The sequence below is a fragment of the Apostichopus japonicus genome, chromosome 9, assembly GCF_037975245.1.
Source record: "Apostichopus japonicus isolate 1M-3 chromosome 9, ASM3797524v1, whole genome shotgun sequence".
Classification (NCBI taxonomy): Eukaryota; Metazoa; Echinodermata; class Holothuroidea; order Aspidochirotida; family Stichopodidae; genus Apostichopus; species Apostichopus japonicus.
Window position 1 is genome coordinate 25,529,920 of NC_092569.1, and position 27,829 is coordinate 25,557,748.

Sequence of the window (27,829 nt, forward strand, 5' to 3'; positions counted from 1 at the left end):
ATGAGTCTCAGAATATTGTTTATTGAATTAATTTGTGAGTAAAGAGTTTAACAACGACAAAGATCCAATGGTTGCTTAAAAGAAACGTTTTCATTCAAACAAAATGTTGTCGCGATATTCTTCAGTTAGAATTCATGTCTCATCTGTTTCGTTTGTTCATCAAAGTAGAGGGCGTACTTTCATTTCTGCATATTTGAGATTATAATAACTCTCAGGAAGATTATACCAATAAATGCTTTGATAACTTCCCGTTGCTCCAAAGTAGAGACCTGTCAGTTGGGAATGATGACAATTCTTGTACCACCAGGCACCGAAATAATGCGAAGCACAGTTAACAGTACCGTGTATGTCGTTGTCCCGGTCTTTCGTAGTGAAGGACATGTTTCTGTGATAAGCCATTGAGTCATAATCTGAAGGAAAGACAGTAAAAATAGTTAAATACAATACTTAAGTGACTACTTGTGATAAATAGTCCAAACTTGTTCAGAAATTATCATAGCATATGAATAAATTCTTAATCCACCTGCTCAAGTTAAAATTAGAGGGGTTAATAGAGTTAATATATACGGTAGCAGAATCTCTTAAAGAATTTCAATACTAAAGATAATGTCGTTCAGATTAAAGATAGTATCATTTTGTCCTTGTTTTGAAGTATTGTTTTTATCTGATTGTATTACAATATATACACATTTATTAATGTACCCCCCCCCCCCGATGTCATTTGCATGGTAAATGTCAAAACATTTGTTATACTTTCAGGTAGATTTTTTGGCCTGTAAATTATATTATCTTTGTCATAGACCAAAGTAGTAAATTTTTAAAGATTGTCTACTTTAATTGTGTCTGCTGATTTCCATTGAAATAGAAATTCGACAGTAGAATGTTTTCATTTATAACAAACAAGATTCGTGAAGACAATTAATAATATTTTTGTTAATATAACTTTAGCCTAGTGGTATTGCTTGCTTGTTCTTACCAACTCATCACATAAATGTATTTTAAGTTTTGTCATGTAAGTATTATCAATGCCATCTTTCCGTTTTTTTTTTATTCTGAGGACGATCTGACGTAAAAATCAGTATATAATAAACTATTATTTTATCCAGTTTTACAGATTACTGTCTAAGACGCGTGTTACCTATTGGTCATGACAGATGTGTTGATATGTTTTATGTGTTGATGTGGCAATTATGCCTAACCGCGTTATGCCATTCTTACGTTCTACAATGTCTCATTTCTTGGAACAAGTGAACTTGTGTTAATTTTGGCATATGAAATTTGAGGTGAACAAAGTCTTGTAAGGGGTCATTTCTCAAAGAAATAAATTAAATGTGATAAAGACATTAAACGTGGGCTGATACCAATGGTTTTTAACTGCCTACAGCATATTAAAATTCATTTTGTGCCTGCAGTAATCCTTAACAACTAATGCATATTAAAGTTATATTTTGTGTGCATAAAGTATTTTGTACAACATGTGCTAGGCTAGTGTTGTTAATATGTAGACGTTATTGCTTGTATATTTGGTCCGTTAATTTGCTAAAATACTCGCCATCCATACAATAAGATTTTCTAAAAGGTTATATTTAAGAAATCATAGTACCCATCTGTTTCAAAGACGGCGATCGCGAAACCAGCGACGATCAAGAAATTGCAAACGGCTTTAACGATTTCTTCAATAACCTTGGACCCACACTTGCCAGCAAAATCAATCATACTGTAAAATCAAACAACCCCATATAGTAATAATAGTACGCGAAACTCTATTTTCACCTACCCTGTCAGGGAGGAGGAACTTTTACGTGTAGCGAATCATTGCTTAAAGCCAAAGAAAGCAGCTGGGTATGATGATTTCAAGCCAGATATTGTTAAGCAGGTATTACCTTTCATTGCCACCCCTCTTTCTCATATCTGTAACATATCGTACAACCCATTTTTAAGAAAGGAGAATCCAATATATACGAGGACTAACAACCAATCTCTATTCTATCATGCGTTTTCAAAATTCTCGAACGTCTCATGTCCAACAGAATCATAAATTTTCTCGATGCTAATGACATATTTTGCAAGGAACAATATGGATTCCGCCCTGGTCACTCAACTGAGCTTGCCCTGGCAGATGCCATTGATAAATTATACGATAGCCTTGATAAGAAGAAACCATGTATTGTTATATTCTTAGACTTATCAAAAACATTTGATACCATTGACCATCGTATTCTCCTAAACAAGTTATCAGTGTACGGTATTGGAGGACCAACCCTTAACTGGATGGACAGCTACTTATCGAAACGTTTACAGTATACTTCGTATAAGAACACCATATCTGACTATGCTGAAATCCGCTGTGGTGTTCATCAAGTTCAATATTAGGACCACTTCTTTTCATTATATATATATATATATATCAATGACATCTGCCATATCTCTAATATTGCAAAAACTATTTTATTTGCAGATGACACTAGTATATATTTTCGAATCCAATAATTTGAATACTTTACACGACATAGTATCCATAGAGTTGGATCAATTTTACGACTGGTTTGCAACTAATAAGCTATCACTTAATCTTGATAAAAAAAGCTTCATTGTTTTCAATAAAAGTAAATCTTTTTCTTAGAAAAAAGACATTTAAAGGGATGGTAAGCCTATCAAGTATGTACATAGTTTTAAGTTTCTCGGAGTATATATTGATAGTAAACTTACTTGGTGTGAACAAATATCAAATATTGCAAACACTGTGACGAAAAATGTTGATATCATTTCTAAGTTGAAACACTTTCCTCAGAATATTCTTAGAATGCTTTACCAAACATTAGTTTTCCCCCATTTTTCATATTGCTCTATAATCTGGTCTGGCATCCATCATGTTTATCTTCACCCTCTTGAAATCCTACAAAAGAAAGTCATTCGTCACATAACTCATTCTGAATATCGTGAACACACCAGCTCACTTTTCAAATTGCTCAAGTTATTAAAATTTAGCGATATTGTTAGGCTGAATGTAGCTACATTCTTTTACAAGGCTTGGAATGGCTTACTTCCTGCAGCCTTTCATGACTTCTTTACTATTAACAGCGCCATACATAGTCACCGCACTAGCAGTGCCGGTCAAACACACCACAACTTATGTAATACAACATTCGGTATGTTAAGTTTAAAGAATCGTGCTATGTGGACATGGAATTCTCTAAATGCTACTATGCATCTTTTACTTAGGCTGAAGAGCATGGGTGTCATAGGGAATTTACTGTCTTGGATCGGGAATTGGCTTGGTAATAGGGAACAGAGGGTGGTAATTAAAGGCTGTGCTTCTTCTTGACAGAACGTTACTAGTGGGGTCCACAAGGGTCTGTATTAGGTCCCTTGTTGTTTGTTGCCTATATAAATGGCATCGACGGAGATATTTTGTGTAAAGCTAAGAAGTTTGCTGATGACACCAAATTGTATTCTGAGGTCTCTTCTAAAAGCGATTCTGAGAAATTTCAAGCGGATTTGGATAAGATTTTTTCCTGGTCTCAGGGGTGGCAAATGCTTTTTAATATTGTTAAATGCAAGGTAATGCACATTGGTAGTAGTAACCAAAAGTTTACATACAATCTTAATGGTGTGGAGTTACAGGAAGTCTCTGTTGAAAGAGACCTAGGTATCTACATTGACTCATCTCTGCAACCTTCTAAACATTGTCTTGAAGCTGCTAAAAGAGGTAATAGGGTTTTAGGTATGATCAAGAGGAACTTCAGTTTTCTGAAAGAGGACATCGTAGTTAGTGGAAGCCTGTCAAGACTAAAATGCAACCAAAAGAAAAGTATTCTCAAATGTATTTCATATGTAGAATAACATGAATTAAGCATTTTGTAAGTACTATGAAATGTTAATTTCGATTGCTTGCATATTAAACGAGTTATAGTGCTTTGAAATTTCGCAATTTAGTGGCCAAGTGCAATAAATGATGAAATATGTTGGTTGAAATAGTTTACTATACATAACTATGGAATGAAATAATAGATGTCTCTCTTGCAGAAAACTTTCTGAAACTTCTCAAATAATGATTGCTTTATTAAGGTGATTTTCAATACAGAAAGAGTGAATATTGTGGTAATAGCAGTCTTTTGTGGCGAATGTTTCTAAAACACTAATAGTTCTTTATTAACATCTTATCCATACTAAGTACTCGTGATCCAGTTTCCATTACTATAGACACATAATGTGTACGGACAATAATTTAAGACATTAATGTTTGTAATCGTGAACATTTGACATAACAAGCATTGCACCTGGATCTAACAATATAGTGGGTGGGGAGAGGTAAAATTAAACTTAAATGAATTTGAGGAATTTTCTACGATCATTGTTTAATGAAATCTTGAAATATGTGTATGTCGTTTACACCTTGCATGTACATAGTATCAACTTTGGATATTCATATTAGTCATAGTTTTCCATATATTTGATTTTTGTTGTTGTAAAGAAGCATTATTATCAATGTGGTTAAGAAATAGATATTCATAAGGGACCGTGGTACTTCAATGACTTTTCCGGTCAACGTAAGGGACCCATGGTACTTCAAATGACGTACTCGTTCAAAGGAAGGGGCAGTGGTACTTGAAATGACGTACCCGTTGAAAGTAAGGGAGCCGTGGTACTTCAAATGAGTACTCGTTCAAAGGAGGGGATCGTGGTTCTTGAAATGACGTACCCGTTGAAAGTAAGGGACCCTTGGTACCTCAAAGGGCGTAGCCGTTAAAAGGGAGTGACCAGTGGTACTTAAAATAACTTACCTGTTCAAGGTAAGGGACCGTGGTACTTCAATGACTTTTCCGGTCAACGTAAGGGACCCATGTTACTTCAAATGACGTACTCGTTCAAAGGAAGGGGCAGTGGTACTTGAAATGACGTACCCGTTGAAAGTAAGGGAGCCGTGGTACTTCAAATGAGTACTCGTTCAAAGGAGGGGATCGTGGTTCTTGAAATGACGTACCCGTTGAAAGTAAGGGACCCTTGGTACCTCAAAGGGCGTAGCCGTTAAAAGGGAGTGACCAGTGGTACTTAAAATAACTTACCTGTTCAAGGTAAGGGACCGTGGTACTTCAAATAAATTACACGTTGAAGGTAAGGGACCCGTGGTACTTCAAATGATGTACCTGTTGAAAGTAAGGGACCCGTGGTACTTCAAATGGCGTAGTGAGTGTTGAGTGATGATATCATGGGGTGCGTGATAGTATGAGAATGCCCTTCCTATCGGGGCTTGAATGCATATGTTCTAGTCCTTTTGATTAGAGAAGCAGTCACCGTTTTGTTTAAAATTGGGTCAAATACAGGGGTATCGATAACCAGGTCGGGACTATTTAATGTCACCGATGTCCCTTGATGAAGTTACCCTTCGTCTATTGTATTTACAAAAATAATAAAATAATTCTTCATCCCACATTTCCACTGCAAGGTAAAATAACCACGGTAATGCAGACCTTTGCCCCTTTTTGTCAGTTCTGTTTAAATATGTAAACTACGTTTCAGTAAATTGGTGAACGTATTTGATTAAGGCGATGTTTTAACATCGTTATTACCGTTTAAGTAACATGGAAACCTTAACATTTTAACATTTGTTACATCTCACCGGTGTTTGCCTCAAGTTTAACACTATATTCTCGCCAAACATATAAACTTAAAAAAGTAACAATGAGTCTCAGAATATATGACAGGTTATAAAATTTAATGCAATTTGTCAAGAATATAACAAATGAAAAGGATTCAACGGTAGCTCAAAAGAAAATGTTTTCATTCAACCAAAAATGTTGTCGCGATATTCTTCATTTAGAGTTCAATTCTCATCTGTTTCGTTTGTTCATCAAAGTAGAGGGCGTAGTTTCATTTCTGCATATTTGAGGTTGTATCTACTCTCAGGAAGATTATACCACTCAATGCTTTGATGATTACCCGTTGCTCCAAAGTAGAGACTTGTCAGGTGGGTATAATGACAATTATTGTACCACCAGGCACCATACCATTTCGATGCACAGTTGTAACTACTCTTATTGTCGTTGTCCCGGTCTCTGGTAGTGAAGGACATGTTTCTGTTATAAGCCATAGCGTCATAATCTGACGGAAAGACAGTAACAATACGTAAGTTCATTACTCCATTTAATACGAGTGATAAATAATCCTAACTTGTTAAGAAATTATCATAGCATATGAATGAATTCTTAATCCACCAGCTCACTTTATAACTGGAGGAATTAGTAGAGTTAATATATATGTTGACAGAATCTCTGTAAAGTCTTTTAATACTGAAGATAATGTTGTTCAAATTTATGTCTTTCAAAGTGTTGTCCTTATTTCTAATTGTTTTCTTTTACAAGATTGTATTAATATATATATATATATATATATATATATATATATATATATATATATATATATATATATATATATATATATATATTTATATATATATATATATATATTTATATATATATATATATATATATATATATATATATATATATATATATTTATATTTATATATATATATATATATATATATATATATATATATATATATATACACACAATTTATTAACGTGACGTATGATGTCACTTGCATGATTGGTGAATTGTCAAATCATTTGTTATACTTTCAGGTCGATTGTCTGCTTGTAAAGTAAATAATCAACTTATTTTTGTTCAATAAAGTAGACTAGACAAACGGAGTTATTAACCAAGTAGTAAATTGCAAAAATTGCATGCTTTAACTGTGTCCGCTGATTTACGTTTAAGCACATATTCAACAGTTAAATGTTGTCATTTATTACAAACAAGATTTGTGAAGACAATTAATATATATATATATATATATATATATATATATATATATATATATATATATATATATATTTATGTTATTTTAGCCTAGTAGTATTGTTTCCTTGTTCTAATCAACTTTATCAAATAAATGTTCTGTCATGTAAGTATTATTCGTGTTATCTTCCCGTTTGGTTTTTGTTCTGATTCTCAGGACGAACTGACGTAATAATCAGTATAAAATAAACTCTTATTGTATCCAAATTTACAGATTACTGTCTAAGACGCGTGTTACCTATTGATTGTGATGGCTGTGTTAACATGTTTTTCGTTATGCAGGCGTCACACTGTCGCGAAGTTGACACCAGATGGCCATACGAATATGGAATTTTGAATTTCGCACGAAGATGGCCCCGAACTTGGTCAACAGCCAATCAACAGCCGAAGCAAGTACGATGCCTACAGAAGGTCACACGATGGCACCCGAACCACACACGAAGGCAACACGAAGATGTGCATTTCTATTTAAGGAGTTTACCCGCAGGACACACGAATGCCACACGAAGCCACACGATGGCTACACGACGACGTATTGATAAGTACATTGTCGAATGCTAGAAAGGCAAATAGCAAGAAATGACAAAGTGAAATCAAATAATGCTCTGTTATTGTGAGAGGAGGTGCTGGGCCTGTAAGAAGTGCTCATCATGTTCTCTGAGGTACATCAAAAGAAGTAATGCTGCTGGTTTCTTTTTCCTGGTTGCCTCATCACCAAAGTATGCCATTCTGCAGGAACTGAATTGTGGTTAGTTGTGATTGTGATTGTAGCTTTGGGAGTTACACACGCCGCTACTCGGTAGAGTTGCTTAGGACTGTCTGTGGAAGATTCTTTGAGGCTGGCCGTTATATGTCCACGTTACCATGACACCTGGGAAACGATTGAGGCTCCCAAATTCGGCTGTCTTCGCCGACACCGTGGTCCCATCTCGATGTCATCGTATTATAATACGATGGTTACTCGACGGCATTGCGAGGGCTTCACGTATTCGTGTTAACTTCATAAGACAATCGGGCAGCTTCTTGTTTCCTTCGTATTGTCTTCGTGAGGCGAAAATGCCCGATGGCACCGATGATCACACGAAGTTAAAAAGAAGATGACACGATTTGATAAGATGCCCTCACAATGGCCTTACGAAGGGCAAAATGGACACACGAATTCAACACGAAAATGAACCTTCGCAAGGTCTTCGGGCAATTTTTTGGCATGCCAAAGATTTTGCCACCACTCACGAAGTTGCTGCCGGAGCCTGAAAAACTCCACCGGCGGTCATACGATGGCTTAAGATGCCCTCACGAATGGCCCGATGTTTTTACGATCAGAGCCGAATTTGAATATTTTCTTTATCGTGTGTCCATCTGATGTCAACTTCGGGACAGTGTGACGCCAGCATTATACTACGTAGGGTAATCATGCCTTACCGCGCAATGCCATTCTTACGTTCGTCAATGTCTCATTTCTTGGAACAAGTAAACTTGTGTTTATATTGGAATATGGAATTGAAGTGATCAAAGGTTCTTTAAGGGGTCATTTCTCAACAACAAAAATTAAAATGTGATATTCACGTAAAGCGTTGGCTGATATCAACGGTTTTTAACGGCCTACAGCATATTCAAATTCATTTTGTGTCCGCAGTTATCATTAACAACCTACAACATGTTAAAGTTAATTTTGTGCATAAAGTTGTCTTTTACAGCGTGTACTTGGCTAGTGTTGTTTTAATATGTGGCCCGTTATTTGGCTAACATACTCGCCAAGGAACGAATGACGTAAATTTTTACAATACTAGCAAAGCCAAACAACGATGGCTTCAGCGTAGTATGAACAAGCAATCAAATTTTTTAGTTAATATTTCTATAGTAATATATTTGGAAGGCCGTAAAAATGACCTTAGACTGCCAAATTTGAAATGTTTAACTATAACACAGAAAACCCCAAAATACGTGTATTGTTCTTACTTGCTGTGCTCTCAGACAAATAGTCACCAAGATCTGTCAATCTGTAGTTGCTGCTTTCATCACTAATTCTGAAGAGGTTGTAATTGGCGTAATATGGTTTTCCGTTGACATTATTCATGTCGATTCGTAGCTCATAGTTGCCTTGGTTTGTCAAATAAGCAATGTTGTCATTACCAAGCCAAAACTCTCGGCGAAGAAAGCCGAATCCTTTCTTATAATCATTCCAGTCACGGTAAAAATTTACTGTGCCATCGACTCGACGTAGGAAAACCTGTTGAAGATAGAAGGAAAATCGTTTTTTTCCCGTAATACTTAATCTTTCGACGGACATTTCTTTTATTCTTCAGTATTAATTTCAAGTAGTTCATTTAAGTTGATGTAAATAGATATGCCACATAATGTATTTGTTGTAGGATTGATTACAAAAAATGCCTTTTACGTCAATAATACAAAAATATATGTTGTTTTTTCCTCTTTTAAAATAAAGATATTACAAGTTTTCACATTCTCATGGCCTTTAATTGAGAAAAGTGGCAACTTGTATAATAAGTGATTACTAGAGTGGTTGTCTTAGAGTAGGTCACAATTGTGTCGACGTTAATTTTGCTCTATGCAAATTTAACAATACAGCATGGTGCAAACTTAATTTTCTTATATAAAAACCGTACCGTCCAACCTCCGCCATCGATAGAATTATTGCAATAAACCGCAAATGGTCCTGGAGCACCGTCAGGCTGAATCATGAAAATACCAGATTCAGTTTGATCATCACATTGTTCATAGACTTCCTTGCAATCTCTTGGATATTCAGGCTCTTGGTAGTAGAAGTAAGATGAACCTGAAAAATCAGTGAAGCAGGAAACATGGTAACTGTCTCTTGTATTTCATTTACGCATAGAGGTGAATGAAAATCGAACAAAACAACACAGAGTTTTAGCTATCTGTTTCTTTGAATACTTTAGTTCAATAAATAGACGTTCCCCAAAATACGACGCTTAAACGGCCAACAGTGGCTGTTGAACATATTTTTCTCTTTAAGTAATTGAGTCTGAGTCTAATAAACGTTCCCAAAAATATTTCTTATTTGTTATTTATTATGTTATTTTTCAACGATATTAATCAGTTAGTTTGAATTATCTTCTTCGCTGAAATATTTGGTTTCATACATTCTGATGGCATTTAAATAACATTTAAATTAGGAACGCAGACAGAATGAAAACTAACAAGCTATATTTCATTACAAAGTACTTGAATTCTAATTAGTAAACAATACAAGCTATGTTCATGTTAACATACAACATACAGTTTCATTCAATAAAATAAACCTTGAAATTTGATGAAAGGAGAGAATGGCACAGAGTAAAAAACAAAGGATATATAAATAATATGTCGAAACTGTAATTTTTTTGTCACGAATAGTGAAATTTCCCTTTGAAATGAAGGAACACTTAACACTTACTTGTAGATACAGTTGCCCTAAGCAAATATGAAACTCAAATAAATTACACAGATACAATCACATTAGAATTGCATCGTTAAAGTAAAATAAACTTATGTGCACAAGTAAATAAATCTCGAGTGTGTGGCAACTTACTTTCCGTGTCTCTTCGTCGCCTGGATTTAATTTTATCAGTTCTCACGTCACTCTGTCAATTGCAAATAATAGAAATTGAAAATTATTACTACTTTCAAAACTATCGAACATTACGTATGGAGTGGTGCTTTATCGCACAGATAAACGCCTTTATTGTATATACATTATCCTTAACCTTGTTTATTGTCTTTTGTTTAATTCGAACTATTTGTTCTGATAAATATTAGAAACGATTTGGAAACGATTCCTTTCTTCAAATATCTGTAAACAGTGACTTGAAGTGTGAATTTTGCGTTATTAAAACCAAAGTCGTGAGTTTGTTAAAACTTATAGTTGTTTATTATCATATGTAAAAAACACCAGGCATAGTTTCTTTTTGAACGAATGATACAAAAATAACACTTTAGCAAATGACAGTTGCTTGTGACAAATTGTATTGGCACCGATGAAATAGACAGAAGTATTCTATTATTAGTTGCAAAGTAAGCCTACAACGTAAACTCCAGCATGACACATATAAAGGAGGTAAAGAATTTAATAAGGCTTTGCATTGACATTTGACAAATATATAACACAGTCCTGAAAAATAAAGTAATTTGTGGAAAGCGAAATTTCAATTTTTTTACATTTACGAGTGACAATACCTAGCACATAGAATCATGATGTTTATAATATAATTTTCAAACAAAAAATAAACAAGGAAATGATAAAGTTTTCAATTGGTTTTCAAAGGAGCACATGATACAACTTGCTCCATGACAGAGGTTACTAAAAAAGACTTACCAAAGTTTTATACTATTGTTATCGGACAAAAATGAATATGTTTTACCGCGTCGATCAGTCATCATCTTTTAAACAAAAATTGTGAATTAGAATAATTACATCATTTTGTATAGAGAATAGGGAAAATGAAGAGAACAATATAAGAACTACTTTAATTCTTGTAAAATATTGATAAGCCACAGCCCCTTATGTTCGTTTTTGTTTTTTAGTTACAAAGAGAGCAGTCAGGATGAGGAAAGAATTCGATTTGAAGGAAGTTTCAAGACAGATCGTTAACCGAAAGATGAATGTGGAATATACAAATCCAGAGCTATTTTGTATAGATATGAATATTAAGAGCAGGGTAAATCTACAAGCAGAAACAACAGTATGACTATTGTTTAGTTTCTATGGATATGAATACGGCGAGCAGGGTAAATTTACAAAGGAAAAGCAACAGTATGACTATTGCATATTGTACAGATATGAATACGGAGACCAGGGTAAAGCTACAAAGTAAAACAATATTATAACAATTGCTTACGGAGAGCAGGGTGAATCTACTAAAAGAGAAACATTTATTTTAACAGCCACTATTATGCTGGTTTAAGCGTTGTGTCTTTTGGGAACGTTTATTGATTGAACTAAACTATTCAAAGAAACAAATAGCTTAAACTCTGTGTTGTTTTGTTATATTTCATATTCTTCTATGCGTACGTATTTGAATTTTTTATTGATTTATTTAGGGATTCAACATTTTCAATATTCCTTTTGAGAACTTAGTGACATTAAGATCCCCAGTTTCGTAAATAGCAAGCACAAAATTGAAAATTGGGAAAGGCGATTGATGAGAATCAGTTATTTCAACAACAACATAAAACAAGTTATGCTGATGCTTATTCAGCTAAGGATCATAGTTTATTTGGAAGATTTAATAGTTTAATAGTTACTATTCAAAAGTTTTCATTTCGTTACGACCATAACTTTTCGGATATTTGATGATATAATAGCGAATAATTATTATTCAAAAAGTGTTTAACTTCGTTACTTGCATACTTCAAGGATATTAGAATGGTATTAGACAATGAACTGTCTAGATATTTAATACCGCATGTAAGTACACAATGTATGGTTTGGTCACATTAAGCATATGCTTGTGAAGCCAAAAAACACATTGCTATTCTCCAGTAATTCAATAAATTAATAACAAATTTCTTCTGAAGAAAAGTTGAACAAATATTTATGCTAGCTTCTGTAGTCAAGTTGCGCTCGGCTTAAATAGTTTTTCAAATCTTGTTTGTCTGTTAGCCTAAATATATCGAAAGTGTACTGAGGTTATATCTAACTTTTGAAGAGATGCAAATATAAATAGTATTAGATTATCAAAACTGCAAAATTCCTTTCTCGTTACTTGAACATAAATTGTTTCAATAAACATTCAATTGGTTCAAAGGTTTTAAAATAAATATAAAGGGAAAGGCTTCCAATTACTATTCGTAAAATACTTGTACAATGTTTCAATGTTATAATGTTACGGTGTCAAACAAATTAGAATGTTCGGAATCTCACTTCTCATTCTTAGTATGAAATCAACCTATTGTCTATGTAGCGTATGTATGGATTAAATTATTTTACGAGTCATCGGAAAGCTTAAAATACTTCTTGTTAATTTCAGTGTCCTTGTATTAACTTTGTTAACAATGAGGCTTTATATAAGATATATATCATTACTTTCCAGTGCATTATAATATTTTGTATATATTTTTTAAAAGGGGTCCACTGTGAGAAGGATTAACGGCGCTTTGAAAACAGTAAAGGGAATGAAATTCTCCTCTGGAATGAATTAAGAGATAGACTTTCAAGATCTCTTAAAAATATGTATTAACATGTATGTTTATCAGAAAGATGTTACATTGAACAGGTGTATAATTGAGAAAATCTGAAGTATTCACAGTTTTGAGTGATATGGTTAGCAGTGAAGAAAGATTGAAAAAATAAACACAAGAAATCAGTCTGAATAGATGCATTCAACGATTTAGCAAAAAAGAGAGGAAATTATAAAAAGAAAGACGTATATTTTTAACATTTAGACAAAATTTATATATATATATGTGATATGAAAATGAACTTCTCGATAAATAATGAAAACGTCCTGAAATATAATTGGAAGACTTACCACTTCATCAGAAGATTCCACAGAAAGAAATTCCAGAAGAAAAACTCCAAAAATGAAGAAGCACAAAAGCTGTAACTTCATGGTTGATTGAATGAAATGTAGACTTTGTTATAGAATGATATCTTCTGAGCAGAGTCTGCAAGACGAATGAAGACATTTCTCAAATACGATAGATCTTTCAGTTCGAGGAAACAACTGTTACTACTATGGAAACCTTGAATCGTATCGATTCATCAACTCAAGTATGAAATTAAGTTAACGTCTTCATGAATAATTTTATTTTAATCAAAATTTACCAGAGGTACATTTGCTTTTCCTTACTTCCCACACGAGCCCTGAATTCCTTCTTAGTTTATGTGTGTTTAGATAATTGTTTTACAATATTGACCTTAAAAGAGAATTTTAAATCAATTACCAGTCTTTATTTGTTTCAATTGTACAAAAGATAGAGCATTACTTTTAATATGATCCTTGCAAGATCCTTAGATAGGTTCGAATCATATATCATGAATATTCATTTAACCGTCATTAGACTTGCAATATATCTAGCTTTTCATTGATATATACTTTCAGATAGGACATTAGTCATAATCGTTTTCATCATCCGTGTATAGTTCAATAGAAACCCATAGTCTCGTCTCATAGTTATGTGTAGCCAATGTATCGTATAGATTAGAATCATTATGTTAATTTCTCTAAATCTGTCTGGATAATGGCCATTATGCTTAAGACCACCCGTCTTAGTGTGTTCTGCTTTAATAAATCCTTGTCTTTTTAGTTGTTCACCAGTGTTGTGAGTACTTACTATTATCCGAGCATCGAGTACTTGAGGTTCCGAGTACCAAGTATACCAGAGTCCGAACACGTCATTTTAGAATCCGTGCACCGAGTACGAGCGCTGTATCATTCGAGTTCTGGTACTGAATGACTAGTACGAGTACTGTAACACTCGAGTACTTTCACCGAGTGCGTGTTCCAAATACTCGCAAAAAGTACTTGAGTACCGAGTAGGGATACTTTTCGAATCCTACGACATTGATGTTCCCTGTTCTCCTTGGTATATAGTTGTTCGATTTCTTCGATATAAATAGTGATGGATAGAGACTTCAATTGCATGTGAAGTTCATTTCAATACGTAAAGTGCAGATTGGTTGAATAGGTTACCGACAACCAGGTTAACAGTTTGGTAGTAAGGGTAACATGTTAATTTCTATATCACGCGTTGAATTGGCTACTTATCCGCTTTACATGACGGGAATTTAGGTAAATTGTCATAAGATGACGAGTACGTTTATCTTTTGCAACCACGTCATAATTCACTCAAAGTACTTGGAATTATTGGAATGGTTTATATAAACTGTATGATACATTTCATTTCGTAACCCTCCCTCTCCCACCCACGTCTACCCCCCCCCCCCCTCCTCCTTCTGTGCTTACATTGGCAAGCCTGTATAGTTGGTACGAAAGTGTTATTTTTCTTTAATCCAGTCGCTTAAATATATTGAAAACAACCAAAATATACGCAAATCCACTTTCTAAGATAAATTTTGTAACATTTTGTCTTAGATGTCTGGGGCTTACCCTATTGCTGTTGTGAGGGAAGGTGGCGAAATCCATATTCATGAACTCTCCCCTTAGCAACTACTGTAGTTTGACCTGTGACCCAACAATTTGCTTGTATCTACGCGCGTAGCACAGTGGACTGTATTGTTTATCTGTACTGTCACTCACTAGAACAGTGGCTTGTATTGTTTTGGTGTACAGCATCCCTTCCGTTCTAGCTATCGTGAGCGTTGCTTCTGTACACACGCCGTCAAACTACTGAAGCAATATCACGTTATCAAGTAACCAACCATTTCTATATATCTATTTTAAAGTTTTATCTATCACATTCGGGATGTGAGAAGCTGTAAAGGTAAATATAAATATTCACTTTGATCACCCAATATCAATTTTAAGTTAAGAAGTGGTTCATTCACGTGAAATATAGCCAAATTGTGGTCCTCACGTGTGCTTGTTAGTCAAGTATTGGCAACGTTACTTTCCTTGTTGCATACTCACTGTGTAATAGTCCTGTAGGCTAATCGTAAACGATCGCTTACGAAGAGTGTACGTAATATGTCTAATTATACTTAAATGATTGTTTTCTAAATCACACTCAATTTATTTAGTACATGCTGCAAATGTTACGTTTATAATACCGTATTTACGCTGTTTCTTGTAGCCTAGGTCTAAAGTATATACAGTGTGAGTCTGTTTGTAAATGCCTTACACTGTGTATGTGGTAATAACGTGCTAGGTCGTTGTGTAAGAGCGCCACCTATTAAGATGGCGGCCCCCATGTCTCGTTAGATTTATGTACATTATATATTATATTCAAGATGGCTGCGCCCATGTACCGTTAAGTGTATAGGTTCACCATATACATATTGTGCTGAATATTGTATCCTAAATAATGCAACGATGTCATAGTATGTCCTATATGAATATCTCGGAGGTTATTTAGCTGCATTTTTCAGTTAAGGTTAGTATGCCGTACCTCAAAGTAAATTAACTTGCAGTTTATGGTCATGAGTTTTAGTTTATGAATCGTATCAGTCGAGGGTAAATCGAAATGGATAGGTACGATGTCATATTAAATTGTGTTAATTTGTTTTTAGAATGCAATTGTGGTTGTTTAGAGGCAGACGTGCCATAACTTAAATGTTACCTCCACTACTTGTTTAATCCTAAAGTGTTATTTTATGAATCGTTTAAGGTTTGATGCATGAGTTAAATACCTGTGTCATGGCTATTTATTATTCATGTTGTTTCATAGACCTATATATTATGCAAGGAGGTATTTTGTCTTATTAACCGTTGATTACTGAGGTTTCATTTATGGATTTATACTTATGATTTCTTTTCATATTTTTATTAACAGTTTCAGAGCTTTACGCATCCGTGCGGTGGGTTGTACCACCGTCCTCTATTTATCCTCTTCTATATTTTACTGGCTCATACACCCAGTAAAGGCTAATTCAAACCCCTAATAAATTGGAGCAGAACTATCCGTCTGTTTTTGATTCTTCTTTAGTGAATGCTCTCGTACGGCATCACACTGTTATAGGTTCAACTTTCTTTTCGTTATAACCCAAATTCATTACTCACTTGCAAATAATTTTGGCTTGAGCTCTAAGTGCGGTTGATTTCATATTTCACACAAAATGCCTGACATTGTGAGAATATTTTGCACAATACATAATACAATAATATAACTCTAATTGAAATACCTGCAATGTATTTGAGACAAGTGAAAGTAGATATATCGTGTTATTTTTCTGGCAATGATACTTGAGTCCTGTACATCTTGTTTATACCTTATAAATCAACGCTTGTTGTAACATACAATACGTACAGTATAGGCCTACATAGTCCTATGCCACACAAGGATAGGTAACACTAGCTAACAATAGGAATGTTGCTCGGTAACAGATGTGGCTATGTACGGAAATGTAAAGGGAACATTACTCTGACGGCTTAAACACAATATTTAATCTAGCTTACAAAACTTGAAATTACTGTTTTGTCGAGAAACGAACAACTTCCAAAGCGGTCAAAATGAAAATTGCAGCTTTGCGATTTAGTAAAATATGAGTCTGAAAGATCGTGATTTAATTAAATGCAATAAATTTGCATAATCTCTTAAATTTTACAATCAAAACTTTTCATACTCTCTTCCATCTTTAAAACAAATATATACTGCTGTAGAAAAGGCAAAAACCGGGAACCAACTAGTTGTACTAAGTTACCGTACAACAAGGTCAATTTCCTGGACAAAGCGTTTATTTTTAGGTATTTACCGTTTACCATATGCTTAAGTCGTCAATATGATGTTTTTTCTACGCTTCCGTTGTAATACTGTTTCTGCATCAGGTTACTGGCAAAAGCATTTAACAACCACAGTTTGAGAAACAGGTGTGTTGAACTTCGTTATATTACTAACTTGTTCCTAGTTGAAATGTGGTATATTTGTAGAATATTTGCTTTGAGCTGTCTGTTTTCTGTATTGAGAATTGTATTCGCATATTCCTTTTCTTTTAACACATGTGATTTTCTGTTGTTGATAAATTAGTAAAATTTTGAAAATAATAACAAGAACCATTTCAAATCAATTGCCATGACGACATCATTAACTCAACTGCAATCGATTAAAGAAAGTATTACCATTTTTTGGTTTGCTTTGGGGGTGAAATTATTACTTCCCCGTACAAACTCCTATGAGGTACTGTTATATGTGATACACATTATACACTTAAATCAGGCCATAAAAAGGTGCTCACTATAAGTGAGAACTAATTGTGCTAACCCGGCTTGAGCAGAGCAGGAGCGAAATTATTAACAGTAACTTTTCTGTAGATAACTAATTAAGACTTCCGGTTAGTTCCATCACAATTAATACAAGTAATTAATGGACAATGTGACAATGTTAGCAATGGACTCCGAAAGGTTAACAGGTGTTATGCTATCATTTGTGTGGGCAAAGCTGCATGGTTTAGTAAACATGGTTAGATTTCTGGTGAAGTCAATGCAGAGGAATGTGTGAGAATGAAACGACTACACGTGTTACTATGGATATAATTTACACTGAATTCCGAATCAAGAGACGTTTAATGATGGGAATTTAATATTCATGATCAGTGCATATCGTTTAAATCTATCTGTATACAACTAGTCTGAATGAATGTGTTTATAGTTCAAAGAGTAATTATGAGCCACGAAGGGAAGTTCCATTTCCTTCCGCTTCCCATTTTAGTCACATCAAGTAATAATCGACAGGAATGCTTATGGGACAGTATTGGTGAATAATAAGCTAGAATAACCGATTGTAAATTTGTTGTAAGAGCCACACTAGAAAGAACATAAATTACTTTTGAAGTTATCGTGAGATTTGGACTTGCTATGGGTACAATCGGTGAGTGATTGGCAGACATGGACAATTCTGTTGCATTATGGTTATGCCTCCACCAATGAAGGAAGAGACGTACCGTAAATAACAGGATAATTTACATGATGCGGCAACTAGCCTGTCAAGATTTAAAAACACCCAAAGAAAAATATTCCCCGTGTCAATTCAAATGACGTACCCGTTGAAACGTACCCGTTGAACGTACCCATTGACGTACCCGTAGTACTTTAAATAACGTATCCGGAGTAATGGTGTAATTCATCCACAATTAAATACAAGAATAAAACCCGACTGAATTCCCCCCCCCCCTCCACCCTCTTTACACTGCAACGGAGGTGGGTGGTATCCCCATTATTTGTGCCCGCCATTGTTGTTTATCACTAAACGAGGGGTACTGTTTTACACAGATATTGGGAAAAGTTTATATCAGTGTTCAATTGTAGAGTGTAGACATATACATGCAAAAAGGTTTAATCTTATGTGTTATGTGTAATGGTTAATATCTCCATCTACGGAGTGCGCATCTAAAAGCTCATCATCTTCACTGCTTTCAAATTGTTCGAAAGTCAACTGCCGGTCACTGATGCCCAAATTTATTTACTACAAAGTATTTTACTACTTTAACATGTAAAGTATTTTGATCCAATGAAACATGTAAACGTTTAGTTGAGATTCCAGAAGAAGCACTTTTGAAACTGTTACCAATTTTATCATGCACATTTTGGGCTTAAGTTTGTTGACCTTTAATGTACAACGATTGCATCAAAATAATCGTTTTGTTTATTGTTATGTTATGAGCAGTACATTGTGGAGGCCTTACATGTGCTGTACTCTGTGGGCTACCCTGTGGTTACAAAACGCCAGACCGACCGCATTTACGATGGATTGACAATTTAACCAATTGGTCCGGCCGTTCTGCAGCCCAGCTACTCGAAGATGTCAGGCACCGGATTAACATTATAAAAGGTTACAAATCTAAGATTGTTTATAATCCTCGGGGAGGTCAACGGGCCAATTTGGCTTATGACTATTGATTGGATTGGAGTAGGAGGACCACATTTAGGAGCAAAAACGTTTTTGTTTTTTCGTGGAGTCATTTGGGGTCACCAGGGGTCAAATGTGTAAACCTTGTAAACACGATATCTCAAGAAGGAAAGCTTGGATCAATCTCGTATTTCGTGTGAAGGAGTACCACATTGAGTTCAAGATCCCTTTTGTTGCAAGGGGCGGTCCAAATCCACTTGGTATCACTATTGGTCAAATTGTGAAAACCTTATAAACACGATAACTCAAGAATGGAAGGTCGGACGAATGCTCATATTTAGCATGTAGTTGTGACACGTTCATTACAAGATTTGACTGAGATCAAAGGTCATTTGGAGTCACCAGACGCCAAATTGTGGAAACCTTGTGTTATAAGCTACCGTATCTGCCACCGATCAGCGTAACAGACAACATGTGCGTTACGCCTCCTGCGAATAGGAGGCTTTTGGCAATTGGAAATGAGCCTATGGGCATCCATAGAATCTAAAACTCAATATTCGAACATATTTGAATTGGCTTCAACGTGCCGCTCGGAAGCCTTCTTTGTGTGCAACAAATCGTACTCTTTTTAGTACAGCGGTTTCTTTGGACGATTTCCGTCGTATTTATGTCATGTTGGATGTAGTTTCGTTGTGACCAGGCGCCGTTTATGAAACTTAACAGTTCGTCTAGTTAGATTTTTTACTATGACCAATCTCCATGCAAAATAATTGTGTAAAACGGTGTTATGTTGGCAGTGAGTTCACGAGCTTTTTTCGATTCTTGTTGCTTCTGAGGTCAAATCTCATTTGAGGTCACCAGAGGTCAAACTCTGAAAAACCTTTCACAAGATACCTAACGATGGAAATCGTGGATACCTCTAATACTTGGTGTGTGGATTCATAACATTGAGTACAAGACCCCTATTGTTTTTGGTGGGTCCACGTACAGTAGACTGACCTGTGTTTATCATGCCACCATAGTGTCCTTGTATATATATATAAAAAAAATATAAAAAAGATCTACCAACCTGTTGCAAATCACTTCAATCTCCAAAATCATTCAATTGAGAATTTGCGTGTTATCACATTGACCAGAACGATTCTTGGACAAATAAATCTAGGAAAGCGAAAGAAAATTTCTGGGAACTAAACCTAAAGACCACGGCACCATTCGGTTTAAACATCAGAAATGATTTGCCGTCCCAGATAAACCAAAACAACTCCTTTACAATTACGACGGAATCGGATTAAAATAATCCGACGCGGATTAAAATAATCGGAATTTCTAAAACTTCTGCTCAATTCAGCAGAAATCAGTAAGTCGCTTTGCCTTTACAACCTTGCCGACATCGTCTCTATAAAACAGTGTCAATTCCTGCTACTCCTTGTCACTTTCGGTGATCATGCACTGAAGAAGAGCTAGTTTTGCTCGAAAGCTCTGCAAAAACCAAACATTGGCTGTTTTACTTCCAATAATCACTTACCTATTTCAATTATTGTATCTCACTCGAGATCCAGCCTTTCTCTAAATGCAGCATAGTTGTTTAACAGTTTTTCCGTTATTCCTCTATATATTTATATATATATATATATATATATATATATATATATATATATATATATATATATATATATATATATATATATATAGTAACTAATTTTTGTTGAGTGACGATATGATTTGGTGGGTGATGGGACAAGATTGCCATTCCCTATCGGGGCTTGAATGGCTTTGTTTCAGCTTTTTTTTTTTTATAAAAGAAGCAGTCTGTGTATTAACCACGTTTTCAGTCAAATAATGGACGCTTTTGATTAATGCGTTGATACAAAATGTTAACATCGTTATTACCGTTCAAGTAACATGGATACCGCAACATTTTAACATTTTTTACATCTCACCGGTGTTTGCCTCAAGTTTAACACTATATTCTTGTCAAACACAAAAAGTAACAATGAGTCTCAGAATAATAGACAGTTTATTGAATTAAATGCAATTTGTGAGTCTAGAATATAACAAACGACAAAGATCCAATGGTAGCTTAAAAGCAAATGTTTTCATTCAACCAAAAATGTTGTCGCGATATTTTTCATTTAGAGTTCATGTCTCATCTGTTTCGTTTCATCGTTCATCAAAGTAGAGGGCGTACTTTCATTTCTGCATATTTGAGGTTGAAATAACTCTCAGGAAGATTATACCACTCAATGCTTTGATAATTACCCGTTGCTTCAAAGTAGAGACCTGTCAGGTGGGCATGATGACAATTCTTGTACCACTAGGCACCAAAATAATGCGAAGCACAGTTAACAGTACCGTGTATGTCGTTGTCAATGTCTCTCGTAGTGAAGGACATGTTTCTGTGATAAGCCATTGAGTCATAATCTGAAGGAAAGACAGTAAAAATAGTCAAATGCAATACTTAAGTGACTACGTGTGATAAATAGTCCGAACTTGTTAAGAAATTATCAAAGCATATGAATAAATTCTTAATCCACCGGCTCAAGTTAAAATTAGAGGAGTTAATATAGTTAATATATACGGTACCAGAATCTCTGTAAAGAATTTCAATACTAACGATAATGTTGTTCAGACAGATTAAAGATTGTATCCGTTTGTCCTTGTTTAGAAGTATTGTTTATATCTGATTGTATTACAATATATACACATTTATTAATGTACCCCCGATGTCATTTGCATGGTGAGTGTCAAAACATTTGTTATACTTTCAGGTAGATTTTTTGGCCTGTAAAGTATATTATCTTTGTCATAGACCAAAGTAGTAAATTTCAAAGATTGACTACTTCCATTGTGTCTGCTGATTTCCATTGAAGTACAAATTCGACAAAAGAATGTTTTCATTTATAACAAACAAGATTTGTGAAGACAATTTATATATATATATATATATATATATTTTAATATAATTTGAGCCTGGTAGTATTGCTTGATTGTTCTAAGCAATTAATCACATAAATGTATTGTAAAATTTATCATGTAAGTATTATCAATGTCATCTTTCATTTTTTTTTTAATTCTGAGGACGATCTGACGTCAAAATCAGTATATAATAAACTATTATTTTATCCAATGTTACAGATTACTGTCTAAGACGCGTGGTACCTATTAGTTATAACAGCTGTGTTGATATATTTTTCGTTATGCTAGGTAGGGCAATTATGCTTAACCGCGTAATGCCATTCTTACGTTCTGCAATGTCTCATTTCTTGGAACAAGTGAACTTGTGTTAATATTGGCAATTTGAGGTGAACAAAGTCTTGTAAGGGGTCATTTCTCAAAGAAATAAATTAAATGTGATAAAGACATTAAAACGTGGGCTGATACCAATGGTTTTTAACTGCCTACAGCATATTAAAATTCATTTTGTGTCTGCAGTAATCCTTAACAACTAATGCAAGTAATATTTTGTGTGCATAAAGTATTTTGTACAACGTGTGCTAGGCTAGTGTTGTTTTATATGTAGACGTTATTGCTTGTATATTTTGCCCGTTAATTTGCTAAAATACTCGCCAAGTGGAATGACATAAATGTTTACAATACTAACAGAGCCTCACAACGATGGCTTCGGCATAGTATGCATAAGCAATCATTTTTTTTTCATAATAATATAGTAGTATAATTAGAAACCTGTAACAATTGCCTAAGACTACCAAACTTGAAATGTTTAACTATAACACAGATACCCAAATACGTGTATTATTCTCACTTGCTGTGCTCTCCGACAAATAGTCACCAAGATCTGTCAATCTGTAGTTACTGCTTTCATCACTAATTCTGAAGAGGTTGTACTTGGCGTAATATGGTTTTCCGTTGACATTATTCATGTCGATTCGCAGCTCATAGTTGCCTTGGTTTGTCAAATAAGCAATGATGTCATTACCAAGCCAAAACTCTCGGCGAAAAAAGCCGAATCCATTCTTATAATCATTCCAGTCACGGTAAAAATTTACAGCGCCATCGACTCGACGTAGGAAAACCTGTTGAATATAGAAGGATTTTTTTTCGTATTATTTAATCTTTCGACGGACATTTCTTTCATTCTTCAATATTAATTTTAAGTAATTCATTCAAATTGATGTAAATAGAGATGCAACATAATGTATTTGTTGTGGAATCGATTACATGTTATGTTCTTTACGTTAATAAAACAAATTAATATTGTTTTTTTCCCAATTTAAAATAAAGATATTACAAGGAGTTTTCACCTTATCATGCCTTTAATTGAATAAAGTGGAAAGTCATGTAATAAGTTTACTCTTTAGGTTGTCTTAGCTTAGGTCATTGTTGTGTCCAAGTTAGATGTTGCACCCTGCAAATTCAACAATACAGTATGGTGCAAACTTAATTTTCTTAATATAGAAAACGTACCGTCCAACCTCCGCCATCAATGGAATTATTGCAATAAACCTGAAAGGGTTCTGGAGCACCGTCGGGCTGAATCATGAAAATACCAGATTCAGTTTGATCATCACATTGTTCATAAACTTCCTTGCAATCTCTAGGATATTGAGGCTCTTGGTAGTAGAAGTAAGATGAACCTGAAAAATTAGTGAACCAGGAAACAGGGTAACTTTCTTTTGTCTTACATGCATGCATAGAAGTGAATGAAACTTGAACAGAACAACATAGAGTTTTAGCTATCTGTTTCTTTGAATACTTTAGTTCAATCAATAGACGTCCCCAAAAATATTACGCTTAATACGGCCTAACAGTGGCTGTTGAACATCTTTTTTTTTCAGGGATTTAGTCCAATAAACGTCCCCAAAATATTTCTTATTTGTTATTTATTATGTTATTTTTTAACGATATTAATCAATTAGTTTGAATTATCTTTTTCGCTGAACTTATTGGTTTCCTACATTCTGATGGCCATTAAATAACGTGTTAATGAGAAACGTAGACAGAATGAACACTGAAACGCTATATTTCATTTCAAAGTACTTGAGTTCATGTTAGTAAACAATACAAGCTATATTCATGTTAACATACAACATACAGTTTCATTCACTAAAAAACCTTGAAATTTGATGAAAGGGGAGAAAGGCACAGAGTAAACAACAAGGGATATGATGTATTAATAATATGTCGAAACTGTCATATGTTTTGTTACGAATAGTGAAATTTCACTTTTCAAAATGAACAAACACATAACACTTACTTGTAGATACAGTTGCCCTAAGCAAATATGAAACTCAAATAAATTTCACAGATGCAAATAAACCAGAATTGCATCGTTAAAGTAAAAAAAGCTTATATGCACAAAATGTTAAATTTTTATAATTAAATTTCGAGTGTGTGGCAACTTACTTTCCGTGTCTCTTCTTCGCCTAGATTTACTGTTATCAGTTCTTATGTCACTCTGTCAAGTAATAGAAATTGAAAATGATAACTTCCTTCAAAACTATCGAACATTACGAATGGAGTCATGCTTCATCGCACAGATAAACTCCTATATTGAATAAACATCATTTTAGCCTTGTTTATTGTCTTTTGATTTATTGGAACTATTCGTTGTGATAAATATCAGAAACGACTGGGAAAACATTTCCTTTCTCCAAATTTCTCACTCTGTAAACAGTGACTTGATGTGTGAAATTTGCGTTATGATAAATCAAAGTCGTATGTTAGTTAACACCTATAGTTATTATAATATGTACAAATCCCATGCAGGTATGGTATTATGGAACGAAAAAAAATCAGTTTAACAAACAACAATTGTTTGTAACAAATAATTTTTAGTAGCAAAGTAAACCTACAACGTGAACACCAGCATGACGCCTAAATGAGGAGTTAAGATTTTAAGAAGGCTTCGCATTGATGTTTGAAAAATATATAACACAGTCCTGAAAAATAAGGTAATTTATGGAAAGCGGATTTTCAAATCTTTTACATTAACGAGTGACAATACCTGGCACATAGAATCATGATGTTTGTAATATAATTTAAAACAAGAAATAAACAAGGAAATAACAAAGTTTTCAAAAAGTTCTCAAAGGAGCACATGATACAACTTTCTCCATGGCAGAGGTTATTAAAAGAGACTTACCAAAGTATTATTTAATTATGCACTATTGTTATCGGACGAAAATTAATATGTTTTACCGCGTCGATCAGTTATCATCTTTACAACAAAAATTGTGAATTAGAATAATTACATCATTTTGTATAGAGAATAGGGAAAATGAAGAGAACAATATAGGCACTACTTTAATTCTTGTAGAATATTGATAAGCCACAGCTTCCTTAAGGTTCGTTTTTTTTTTTGTTAATTACAAAGAGAGCAGTCAGGATGAGGAAAGAATTCGATTTGAAGGAAGTTTCAAGACAGATCGTTAACCGAAAGATGAATATGGAACATACAAATCCAGTGCTATTTCGTAAAGATATGAATATTAAGAGCAGAGTAAATCTACAAAGTAAAAACAATATTAAGACAATTGCTTACTATACGGAGAGCAAGGGGAATCTACAAAAAGAGAAACATTTATTTCAACAGCCACTATTATGCTGGTTTAAGCGTTGGGAACGTCAATTGATTGAACTAAACTATTCAAAGAAACAACTAGCTTAATCTCTGTGTTGTTTTGTTAGATTTCATATACTTCTATGCGTACGTATTTGAATTTGTTATTGATTTATTTAGAGATTCATCATTTTCGATATTCCTTTTGAGAACTTAGTGACATTAAAATCCCCAGTTTCGTAAATAGGAAGCACAAAATTGAAAATTGGGAAAGGCGATTGATGAGAATCAGTTCTTTCAACAACAACAAAACAAGTTATGCTGATGCTTATTAAGTTAAGGATCATAGTTCATTCGGAAGATTTAATAGCAAATAGTTATTATTCAAAAGTTTTTAATTTCGTTACGTCCGTAAATGTGAGGTTATATGATAATATAATTGCGAATATTTATCATTCAAAAAGTGTTTAATTTCGTTTCGTCCATACTTCAAGGATATTAGATGGTATTAGACAATAAACTGTCTAGATATTTAATATCGCATGTAAGTACAAAATGTATGGTTTGTTCACATTAAGCATATGCTTATGAAGGCAAAAAACATTACTATTCTCAAGTAATTTAATAAATTCATAACAAATGTCTTCTTAATATTAGTTGAACAAATATTTTATGCTAGCTTCTGTAGTCAAGTTGCGCTCGGCTTAAATAGTTTCTTAAATCTTGTTTGTCTCTTAGCTTATAGGCCTATATATCAAAAGTTGAATGAGGTTATATCTTACTTTTTAAGAGGTGCAATTATAAATAATAGTAGATTATCAAAACTACAAAATTTCTTTCTCGTTATTAGAACATTGATTGTTTCAATAAACTTTCAATTGGTTTAAAAAAAAATAAAATGTTCATTTCCTTGTAATTTAAAGTTGATATAAGTAAATATGTAGGGAAAGGCTGTCAATTACTATTGGTAAAATACTTGTACAATGTAACAATGTTACGGTGCTAACAATTATCGAATGATGTTCGAAATCTCAATTCTCTTTCTTAGAATGAAATCAACTTATTGTCTGTGTAGCATACGCATGGATTAAATTGTTTTACGAGTCATCGGAAAGCTTAAAATACTTCTTGTTAATGTCAGTGCCCCTGTATTAACTTTGTTCACAGTGAGGCTATATATATGATACATATTATTACTTACCAGTCCATTATAATATTTTGTAAACATTTAAAAAAAGGGGTCCACTGTAAGAAAGTAGACAAAATGAAGTTCTGATCTGGAATAAATTAAGAGATAGACTTTCAAGATCTCTTTAAAATATGTATTAACATTTATGTTGATCAGAAAGATGTTACACTGTTCATGTTTGTTATTGAGAAAATCTGAAGTATTCACAGGTTTAAGGGATATGGTTAGCAGTGAAGAAAGATTGAAAAAATAAACACAAAAAATCAGTCTGAATGCACCGATTTAGCAAAAAGAAAAGAGAAGAAATTATGAAAAAGAAAGTACATTTTTAACATTTAGACAAAATTAATATTGATAAGATATGAAAACGGACAGTTCGATAAATAATAAAAACGTCCTGAAATATAATTGAAAGACTTACCACTTCATCAGAAGATTCTACTGAAAGAAACTCCAGAAGAAAAACTCCAAAAATGAAGAAGCAAAAAAGCTGTAACTTCATGGTTGATTGAATTAAATGTAGACTTTATTTAGAATGATATCTTCTGAGCAGAGTCTGCAAGACGAATGAAGATATTTCTCAAATACGATGGATCTCTCAGTCCAAGGAAACAACTGTTAATACTATGGAAACCTTAATCGTCTCGATTCATCAACTCAAGTATGAAATTATGTTAACGTCTTCATGAACAATTTCATTTTAATAAAATTTACCAGAGGTACATTTGCTTTTCCTTACTTCCCACACGAGCCCGGAAATCCTCCTTAGTTTATGTGTGTTTAGATAATTTTTTTACAATATTTACCTTAAAAGAGAATTTTTAAATCAATTACCA

General features: G+C 33.9%; 2 protein-coding genes and 1 long non-coding RNA gene across 5 annotated transcripts in view; 1 reads left to right on the forward strand and 2 right to left on the reverse strand.

Moving 5' to 3' along the window:
• Positions 1-27,568, reverse strand: LOC139974462 (fibrinogen-like protein A). 3 transcript variants are annotated; one of them, XM_071981638.1, is made up of 5 exons: positions 27,415-27,568; positions 10,415-10,466; positions 9,489-9,658; positions 8,821-9,091; positions 1-410 (listed from the first exon to the last, which is right to left on the reverse strand). In XM_071981638.1, exons 1-5 carry the CDS (start codon positions 27,493-27,495, stop codon positions 160-162), a joined length of 825 nt encoding a protein of 274 aa, XP_071837739.1. In that variant the 5' UTR covers positions 27,496-27,568; the 3' UTR covers positions 1-159. The 3 variants fall into 3 exon arrangements, with proteins under 3 accessions (XP_071837739.1, XP_071837737.1, XP_071837738.1); XM_071981636.1 differs by lacking the exon at positions 27,415-27,568 and adding an exon at positions 13,353-13,511; XM_071981637.1 differs by lacking the exons at positions 1-410; positions 27,415-27,568 and adding exons at positions 5,696-6,102; positions 13,353-13,511.
• The window catches only part of LOC139974466 (uncharacterized), a 65,870-nt gene that overhangs the window by 33,897 nt on the left and 4,144 nt on the right, over positions 1-27,829 (reverse strand). The gene's annotated exons all lie outside the window — the stretch shown is intronic.
• LOC139974450 (epithelial sodium channel subunit alpha-like) overlaps positions 14,952-27,829 on the forward strand; it is a 133,968-nt gene continuing 121,090 nt past the window's right edge. The window contains exon 1 of the mRNA XM_071981616.1: positions 14,952-15,267. The gene's annotated coding sequence lies outside the window, so the exon portion shown is untranslated. The remainder of the gene's footprint in view (positions 15,268-27,829) is intronic.